At 35.6% G+C, this 9,810-nt stretch overlaps 2 protein-coding genes across 2 annotated transcripts; one reads left to right on the top strand and one right to left on the bottom strand.

Moving 5' to 3' along the window:
- The first annotated feature begins 385 nt into the window (after nucleotides 1–385).
- Nucleotides 386–2,851, top strand: Psn (presenilin). The gene is made up of 6 exons (XM_011311452.1): nucleotides 386–677; nucleotides 756–907; nucleotides 984–1,665; nucleotides 1,754–2,035; nucleotides 2,109–2,332; nucleotides 2,427–2,851. Exons 2-6 carry the CDS (start codon nucleotides 770–772, stop codon nucleotides 2,580–2,582), a joined length of 1,482 nt encoding a protein of 493 aa, XP_011309754.1. The 5' UTR covers nucleotides 386–677; nucleotides 756–769; the 3' UTR covers nucleotides 2,583–2,851.
- Nucleotides 2,852–6,055: 3,204 nt separating this feature from the next.
- Hpf1 (Histone PARylation factor 1) lies at nucleotides 6,056–9,810 on the bottom strand. The gene is made up of 5 exons (XM_011311453.1): nucleotides 9,350–9,810; nucleotides 8,475–9,113; nucleotides 7,970–8,118; nucleotides 7,608–7,846; nucleotides 6,056–6,472 (listed from the first exon to the last, which is right to left on the bottom strand). The coding sequence occupies exons 1-5, from the start codon at nucleotides 9,482–9,484 to the stop codon at nucleotides 6,174–6,176; spliced, it is 1,461 nt and encodes a 486-aa protein (XP_011309755.1). The 5' UTR covers nucleotides 9,485–9,810; the 3' UTR covers nucleotides 6,056–6,173.

Genomic DNA, 9,810 nt, shown 5'->3' on the forward strand with positions numbered 1-9,810 from the left:
TTCTTCCTCTGCCAATTCAAATTCGAAAAAAAAATAATTAAGCAGAAAATATGAATTCCTAAACTATAAATCAATGTTTTTTAGACTTCCTAAATGATTTTGCATCGATTTATACTAATTAAAATATTTTTTTGTAACTTCACCTGCGAACTATACGCCATATAAAACAATAATCAATTATAAATAAACTATGAGTTCCTAAATTATAAAATTGTATTCCTAAACTATCCTGAATAATTCCCTAATGATCTAAATTAGTTTCATTGGGAATTTCATTATTCACCTGCTTATTATACGTCCGTCTGAAAATTATCGACACTCACGGGCTCGCGACCTGTTTTACTGACACGTACGGGCTCTCTGAGCGTAGTTCCATAGCCGCCGCAATGAATCACTTACCAAAGCCTTTCCATAAGCCCTAGCAATCTCCCCTATAATCTCTGATACATTCTTCGAAAATTCGTTACAATGTCAATGCATAACTTTGCGACAGGTGTGGATATCAATTGAAATAAATTTCATGGTTAACATTAGGTGAAATTAATTTTTTCGCTGTTAGCAATTTCAACGCGGTTCTCGTTACGGTTATATAGGCATCGGGGGTGACCAAACTTCAATAAAAGTGAATCAATGAGGATTTATCACAAATTCCGAAAAAATTGAGCTTTAAAGCCTTTGTACGTACTGAATTGTATGGATAATGAGTAATTTTGCAAAATGGCTCTTCTACTAAATTGACATTTATTGTTACGAAGAAGGAGACACATGAATGGATGGTAGTGATTTGGATTCTGCGGACGAATACACGAGTCTCATGGACGCCCATGTTGCAGAAAGTCGGACCGACAATACCGGTCTAGTGATTGAACGAAAGAAACGTAAATTGAGGACACCTGGTAATGAAGAGGTACCTTAAATATTTTTGTGTTTAATAAAATTGTGTTGGCCCTCAGAATGGGATCTAAGTGTCGTGATTTTTGTAGGTGGACGCCCTCCCAGAGGTACGAATAGAAAATCCAGGTTCATCTGCGTTCTTCTCGAGCTCGAGAACTTCAGGTAACGCTCCATCCTCGGTACCTGATCCAGGGGATTATCAACAAGAAGATGAAGAAGAGGAACTCAAATATGGAGCTGCACACGTAATAAAACTCTTTGTACCAGTTTCGCTCTGCATGTTAGTGGTGGTCGCCACTATCAGCTCCATCACTTTCTACACGACCAAAGATGTATATCTAGTATACACACCTTTTCACGATGATACTGAGGACACAACTACGAAAGCCTGGCAGGCACTTGCCAACTCACTGATCCTTCTGTGTGTTATTGTTTGCATGACCGTTATCCTTATTATTCTGTATAAATACAGATTCTATAAAGTTATCCATGGATGGCTGATTATAAGTTCCCTCATGTTACTCTTCATGTTTACAACTCTTTATTGTGAAGAGATACTCAAAGCTTACAATATTCCAATGGACTTGATCACACTGATAATTGTCTTATGGAATTTCGGTGCGGTTGGGATGATCTGCATTCACTGGCAAGGACCTCTAGCCCTTCAGCAAGCTTATTTGATATTCATCGCTGCTCTGATGGCTCTTGTGTTTATCAAATATTTACCTGAATGGACTGCTTGGGTCGTGCTTGCGGTTATTAGTTTCTGGGGTACGTTTGAATGGATTGGCGTACTTACGAATATTTAATTTCGAACCTATTTGAATACGTTGTTTATTAATTATTTCTATTATTGCAGACTTAATTGCTGTGTTGACACCCAAGGGGCCCCTTAGGATTCTTGTAGAGACTGCTCAGGAGCGAAACGAACCCATATTCCCGGCCCTCATTTACTCATCAACCATTTTATACAGTTTTACTGTTACTTATGCTGGCTATATTGGAACTGCAACCATGGCAAGGGCTGACACTGTTGAGGAAGAAGGTATCGCTTCGCCTGCACGTGCTCAGTTGCAGAGTCAAAATGCTGGTGAAGACGGGGAGGAGAGCGGATTTACCTCCGGGTGGATTGATAACCATGGTGTTCATTTAGTTTAATTCTTTTTCGAAATTTTTAAAAATAAAATACGGTAATTATTGGAGCATATTTACAGGAGAGAGAGGAACAAGGAGAGCGCAGTTGGTTCGTGATACGGTAAATACACCCAGGACACAGCAACCCGCCAACCGTAATCAATTTCAAGGATCAGTTGCTGATGAAGAACGTGGAATCAAACTTGGACTTGGAGATTTCATATTCTACAGTGTTCTTGTAGGAAAAGCGTCGAGCTATGGAGATTGGAACACAACTCTCGCTTGTTTTGTAGCCATTTTAATTGTAAGAATTAATTATTGTCCTTCTGGACTTTGATTTCATAAGAACTTGTAAAATGTAAGAGTTCGAAAAATCATTACGTTTTTTAATGTTGCAGGGTCTGTGCCTCACTCTCCTCCTCCTTGCGATTTTTAAAAAAGCACTTCCAGCGTTACCCATTTCCATCACATTCGGTTTGATATTTTACTTTGCAACCCGTGTAATTGTGGCTCCATTCGCCGACAGTTTAGCGAGTGAACAAGTATTTATTTAATTCTAGGTTTTTACAAAATCGAAAGACTTGTGGATAATTTATTTTTGATCGCATTCAATTAATCATAACTCATCATTCCCTCTCAGTGGGGCCCATTGTATTCGCTCATTTGGATGCTTGGCAGTACTTTTGAATAAACTACGAAAATATGTTATTAAGTTACATATATAATGTATCACATAATAATCGCAAGTGTAAAATATAATTGGGCTGAAAAGCATGTGTCGGTGCTATAATTCTTGGTGCATTAAATGATCGGTTTAAGTTTCGCTTTGTGCTGACCTTATGAATATTACTTCGTCCCTTACCCTTCACACCTTTTGGAACGGGCTAGAAAATAGAAGAAAGCCTCCTTATTCATATTCAGCTCTAAAAGCTCTAAAAGTTTATTCCTTCCATAATATTCCAAACAAAAAGCGTAAAACTCCTATTTGGTTGATACCATGAGTTGGTAATTCTTTTTCCTATTTTTTTTCTGTTTCATTTACTTTTTATCAATGAAATTAGTGGTTGGCTTTGGAATGGATCTGTCAGAATTTCAATTCAAAAATAAATTATAAGTTGTTAATTTTCATCAATTTAGTAAGAACCATTCAATTGTTATCAAGAAATGATGAATATGTTGAAAATTATTCCAAATATTTCCCATACATTTAAATCTTAAAAAAAATCATCATTCATTGCAGAGATATCGTATTAACGTATGTATGAAAGTTATGATTTTACAGCTATGTATCAAATACTTTGAGAATCACTATCCCTTTTGCTCCCGAATGGAAGCCTTGTATGTGATCAATCTTTCGATTTCAATTGCAAGTTGTCTAGAATATTATGAAACTAGAAAAAATGATGCTTTTACATCATGTCTGAATGTGTGTATGTGCTGAAAAAATTCAAATTTTCAGGATTAATTCTTAGGAAATTCAACATAAGTACAATAAAATTTGTTGCTAAAACTCTGAACTTTTTTAACTTGTGATAGGTATATTAATTTATTAACCTGCACTTTACTTTTTAGATCGGTCGGTCCCCTAGTTTCTGAGATGTAGCAACTTTGGGAATTTAGTTTTTTGTCAATACCTTAAAACCTACTAGATGAATTTGATTTTTTTTTTTCGAATAAATTCCGAAATATTCGTTTTGGTAGGCCCTATTTATATCAATTAAAATATCTTCATTGGTTCGGATAAAATTTCATGATATCGCCGTTTTTCAGTTTTATATACAAAAACTTTGTGAACACGATAAGTTAACAAAAAATAGAGATAGCGAGTTGCAATTTTGGTAATTGGTAAGTACAGATACTCCATCCTATTTCCAAATTATTCAGAGCTATTATTCACTTTGGTAGTTATTAAAAACGAAAGAAAGGCGAATCTTGAGTTAGACTCGATTAGGTCAATTAGGTATATACTTTGAGGGAGGAGACAGTTCCAATTCGCCCTTTGATGGAGTTCATACCAGTCGCGTCCCTGTCGCGAACCCTGGGTCACGTTAATATTTTTCGGAAAAAATGCTTCACTACATGTTGAATTTATTGTAAACACTTCATAATATTAGTTTACTTAATGGCAAATAAACTACTTTTGGAAGGAGTATCCACCAAAATAAGTGGGAGGAGTAAAAGTTAAGTTAAAAATTATTAGTAAACTCATTAGAACCTTGTAATAGCTTTGTCACATTATTAAATGTGACAAAGTAGTGTGCAGTGGTTAAAATTCTCTCAAGCTACGTAAGACTTAAATACCAAACCCTAAGTATAACATTAACATTTATTGGTTTCTAATAGATAAGGGCATAGTCGAGAAACACTGCAGAGAGAAAACAAACCAAAAAAGTATCATTTTATGTAAAAAAAAAAAATGTAAAACATAACAAGTGGGTCATTTAAACTTGGGGTTGCACCAGTTAGTAGAGGAGTATGTTTAGATTTTTGAAAACCTATCGAGAAGAAAAACGCAGAGCCACTAGTAAAATATGAATTGAAAGCTCACATGATGAAAAGCAAAATTAAACCTCGTGCTATAAAAAAGGAAAAGAATTCGGAGTTAAAGGAAGAGAAAGTCAAAAAAAGAACTTCAAAATCATTATCAAAAAGGGAGGAATAGAAGAAACTTGAAAAAACAGTAAAAAAAACAAAAATATAATAAAATTTTTACATATATTTGCATAAAACAAATGCATAATAAAGCCAATGGTTGACATGATCCAGTTGCCTTTAATTCCCTCTGTCTACGAACTGGGCCTGCCGTGTGTGGAAATACCGTCATGTCGTTTTCAACTGTGCACGAACTGTGACATTGAGGCTGCTCATATATTTTTGTTTAAATTTACTGAATTTCTAGGTGTTCTTATTTTTCCGTCCTTTTCTGCTCAGAAGACACGGGGAATAACTTCTCAATTTTTCAGTTATTTTTTATGCCTAAAAAAATGAAATTATAAGTAATTTTTCAATCCGGCTGATCTGGTACACCGATGGCTCCAGGATTGGCAATCAAGCGGAAGCAGGGATCTGTGCCCCTCAACTGCAAGGGCCCTTGAAGTGGACTCGCGCAAGACCGTGCTCCAGTCAGAACTTGCTGCCCTAAGGACCGGCGCCAGGGAAATCCTGGGTAGAGGAGACAGGGGCAAGAAAATATTCATCTGCTCAATGACCGAAAGGCTCATTGGACTTCTCGATCTCTTAGGGGAACGCCTAAAAGCACTAAAAAGCCTAAAACCTAAAACAGAAGTGATTTTCTATAACGATCTATCCTTCGCCATGCACCAACTGGGACGCTGATGCTACTCGTCTCAATAGGCACCATGTCGAGCATTAAAAATATGTGTATCCGCTTATACAAAATTCGCGAGATGTTGCCATTTTTCTTTTTTTGCTTCTGAAAAATATCTGTTGCTAAATGCAATTGAACAATTACGAGTTGTTCACTGCCAAAATTTATACTGTAGATCGGTAATGTTGCTTCATGGAAAGAGACATGCAAAGCAACCATCAATATCACGGAAAATGATCCGGATATAATCGATGTAACGCAGTTAAATACCAGAGCTATTTAATATGAATGGGGTTTATACTAATTCCGTGAAAAGTCAATGATTTGAAATTCATTCACTCCTTCCAAACTTTACCATGGGGAATTTTAAAATTGGTGAGTCTTCTTATTGAACTCTTACTCGCTGCATTGCTTCTACTCTCGCTTACCTATACGATGCTTGCAATAGAATATACAACTTGAAATACAAAACGAATACATATCATGTGCACATGAAGATTTACACATAATTTATCGCATAGCTTCTACCTTAGTAATTCTTTTCATGTTGGTGAGAAACTTTGAACTACATTAAGTATCCATGAAGGATTATCCAGTAAATAGGATTTTTGTGTTGGTAATCTCGAATACTATAGGATGACATTTGCTGGGCAATTACCCGGATTTCAAATACATGCTTTGGAATATGATGAAACATAATGAAGGGGATGTTCAATTTATTATGCCAGTAAGTATAATCGACAAACGCCAAATAGAAAAATACAGCTATTCGCCAGCAAAGTTTGGCGTTAAGAGGATGTATACATAATCATTTCTTTCAGAAGACATTCAAATTGCAATTTTTCTTGCGATCCTTCAGATGAGCTACAGCGATCTTGCAGAAAAGGGGACGTTGAAGGAGACTGTAGGACATGGTGAACATTTGTAGAGCTCTTTTCTCAACAGCTGGAATACCACTGCTAAATAAATCGTGAGCAAGTTCCAGCGGCGTGCCAAAATCACATTCGTCAGCTGCTATTGTTGCAAGCCTTATAATCTCGTCGATTTTTGACATCTGTTCTTTTTTGGTATCCTCATCTCCCTTGTGCACTTTCTCCAAGACTTTTTTCAATTGAGCTATAATTAGAAAAAAAATGGATGAATTTATTATTGTGATTTTGTGTATGTGGTATTTTGCACCAACGGTAGAACAAAAAATGCGATAATGTCTAATATGTAAAGTATACTAATCCTCGTGTCTACGCGACGGATTCGACAAAGACGGGTCCCCGATGATACCAAGAGATAATGATGGCATTAAATAAGTGGTGATAGGAACGCGACCGACCAATATGAAGCTTGTGGAAATTTATGGAATTTGTGAAAACTACGAAGTGCTAGTTAAATTCTTACGTAAAACGCAAGATTTTACTGAGTGCGTTGAAGTGCCCTAAGTGCAGTCGTATTATGATCCCCTACGATGGGAGAGGCTAGTAATCTGGAGAGTGATAGTAATCACTTTACCGGAAACCAGGGCTGAGCAGCTTCTGCTCTGAGAGCAAATCTCGCTCTCGATCTCTATTAGTACATGACATAGGATAGATGAGAGCCCATTGTATCGGGTGATGGGCCTTTAGGACCTGGGTAAAAAAGGGACTTCTCCTCCACTGAAATCCACTGAAGTGACCGTAACTCTTGAGGAAAGGAAAAGAAGGAAAATTTGAAATTTTCCTTCTCATCACGTTTTTACTTATTTTGGAAGCTGACATGACAAATAAAACGTAAAAACAATCTGTTCAATTTCAGCAGTGAGAAACAAATTCCACAATGTCATGTTCCAGTGGTCTTGCAATTATTTATTCAAGGAATAAAATTGATTGAAATAAAAATGTTAATTAAAGAAAATTTTTAAATAAGAATTATTAAAAAAGAGATACGCATTTATTATATGAGGAAATAACATTAGCCGGTAAAAAAATAATTTAGGAACTTAATTTTTTTTTATAATTTCAGTTTTTTGCCATAGATAATGGTTATTTTACATTTAATTCAATAATTTTTTTTTTGCAGTTTCCTTTATAAGATCTTGATGAAACGTTATGAGCTTTTCCATGGAATTAAGAAAAAATCCTAAGAAGATTTATTTTCTATAAAATTTTAGAAATTAGTTAAAAAATGTCGATGAATTATTTAGCTAAATTCATTCCATGTCTTTAATTGCATCATAATGTGCATAAATTATTGATGATTATGACATTGAGTGGTGACTTACTGTCAGTAACTGCCAAAATCCTGTAGCCTACTTGGGTCTTTTTGTCATAAGGCACAACGATTCCAGCTCCGTGAAACGTCTTCGCAACGGACTTCCTATCTCTGGATTTCATGTTCACAGACATCAGCTCCAAACTGATGTTGTTACCCTTAGCAAATTGCTTCACTTTACGAAAGAGGAGAGAAAAGCAAGATTTTTCGAAAGGCGAAGCTTTCTTCAGATTTTCTTCAATGAAAGCTCTGCATAACAAAAGTCCCCGTTGTATTCAATAAGAATCATAACTGAATTGACGTGATAGAGGTATAGTTCACGTTGACATTTTCTAATTACTTTGTTGATCATTGAGTGATTAGAGTACTCACAAAACTGCACCAAAAATAGTCTCTGCTACAGGTATTATTTTACATTCTACCATCGCCGAATTTCTAGCTACAAAGACTGGTATATTACAATCTTCATCCCTCCAGTAACCAAAATGTAGCCCTTCTTTGTCATTGCCTTTCAAAATTGTCTGCAGACACATAATAAATAATAACAAATCGATATTAGTTGTAAATATAATCTCTGGCAGTAATCTCTGACCGTATGTTAGTGATTCTCGAAGATTACCAAGATGTTTGTTTGTTATATATATATTACATTATTATTATTGAAATTTCTCGGGAAATGAAAAAGGCAGGTGCTGATCTAAAGCGAAAGAAAATTATTATTGTAACATCAACGGAATAAACAAGAATGAATAATCTAATATCATCTTTGATAGTTCAAAGTAATGTTGATATATATCACCACAGAACTGTTTCTGATGATATAGGATGTTCAGTAAAAATGCATAATGCGAATTTCTTAATCATGTTTTAGAGTTACCTGGAACTCAGGAGGATCATAGAAATATCTCCAGTGTCTCAGATACTTCTCCTCGGCCCCTTCAGGAAATGCCACAACCTTTCCAAATAAAACATCGAAAGGACCCACAAGTTCTAAGCCAATAGCTCTCAGAGCCAACCCTGGAGAATCAGGAGCTAACGAACGACAAAATTCATAAAACTGATAGAAATCGTCTGGCATCGCCAGTAGAAAAAGCTTCTTAATCAACAATTTCTGATCTTCTGGAATTGAGTTTTTATATTTTTTAATTTCTTCAGAGTCTGGAGATTTCGTGATTTTTTCTATATCCCTTTTAGACGATGAAGGCGACTCAGCAGATTTTTCAGTCTCGTCATCATCTGGTGAACTCTTTATTAACGCAGAAGTCGTTTTTTCGGGGGATTCATAGATGCCGGTGAAAGTTTTCTTATCTTTTGATTCATCATCTTCTGATAATGAAGATAAATTTTTACCCAAGTTCCTAGGATCATTTTCGTCATCTGAGGACAATGACGGAATCGGTGAAGGTCCTCGTTGATCCAGTGGAGGATCGAGTCTTCGCATTTTCGTTTTAGGTAGAACTGTTTTCATATTTATCTTACGTTTCTGGAGTTTGACTGTTTTTTTAGGAGTTGGATTCTGCAATAATTTACAAAAAGATACCGAATTAAATTATTTTTTATGCACCAGATTTTGGTCAATTGAATATTTGGACATGCAGCATTGCCCACGTGACACTTGCCAACGTAACTCGATTATGCTAGCCAAGTAATGACACAAACAATTAACAAGATTCATGATTATTGTCAATATAAAAAAGTTTCAAGCATTTCTTATAAAATGCAAACCAGTGATGAATATTTATGTTAAAATACCTGAAGCTTGATTGGTGGATGTTTATATTTTTGATGATGCACAGAATTTTTCTGGTAGCACTTGGCACCATACTGACAAGCAATTCGCGGATCCTTCTGGTAAACTTCCAAAGGATTTACTTTACCATCTGCCATATTTCGATATCAGTCAATCCCCTGATTCCCAAAACTAATCAAATAGAAACGACAATAATTTATTGTTATTACTCTTAATTACTATTAATATCATCATCAACACCAAAAATGCCGCGAAATTATGGGAAATTAGGTTAGATTCATCAAACAAAGTATTCCTTGGCAATTTCTGTTTGCCACTGGAAAATAGCACAAAAATATTTCTTCATTTTCACGAGTTGACCGCTTCAAGTTGAAAAGAAATCACATGCAAGCAAACTGAAATGTTTAGACAGAGATTATAGAGGAGATTGCCAGCGCCTGTACAAAACCTTCAACAGGGTCAG

The sequence above is a fragment of the Fopius arisanus genome, unplaced genomic scaffold (genome assembly GCF_000806365.1).
Source record: "Fopius arisanus strain USDA-PBARC FA_bdor unplaced genomic scaffold, ASM80636v1 scaffold00089, whole genome shotgun sequence".
Lineage (NCBI taxonomy): Eukaryota > Metazoa > Arthropoda > Insecta > Hymenoptera > Braconidae > Fopius > Fopius arisanus.

Bases quoted from the DNA above. Each gene is read 5' to 3' on its own strand.
- Hpf1 (XM_011311453.1), bottom strand. From the start codon at position 9,484: ATGGCAGATGGTAAAGTAAATCCTTTGGAAGTTTACCAGAAGGATCCG. The intron at 7,847-7,969 runs GTGAGTACTCTA...TTTGTTATGCAG, and splicing joins ACTATTTTTGGTGCAGTTTT to AGCTTTCATTGAAGAAAATC. The intron at 6,473-7,607 runs GTAAGTCACCAC...TTCTAATTATAG, and splicing joins GATTTTGGCAGTTACTGACA to CTCAATTGAAAAAAGTCTTG.
- Psn (XM_011311452.1), top strand. From the start codon at position 770: ATGGATGGTAGTGATTTGGATTCTGCGGACGAATACACGAGTCTCATG. The intron at 1,666-1,753 runs GTACGTTTGAAT...CTATTATTGCAG, and splicing joins TGCGGTTATTAGTTTCTGGG to ACTTAATTGCTGTGTTGACA. The intron at 2,036-2,108 runs GTGTTCATTTAG...GCATATTTACAG, and splicing joins CGGGTGGATTGATAACCATG to GAGAGAGAGGAACAAGGAGA.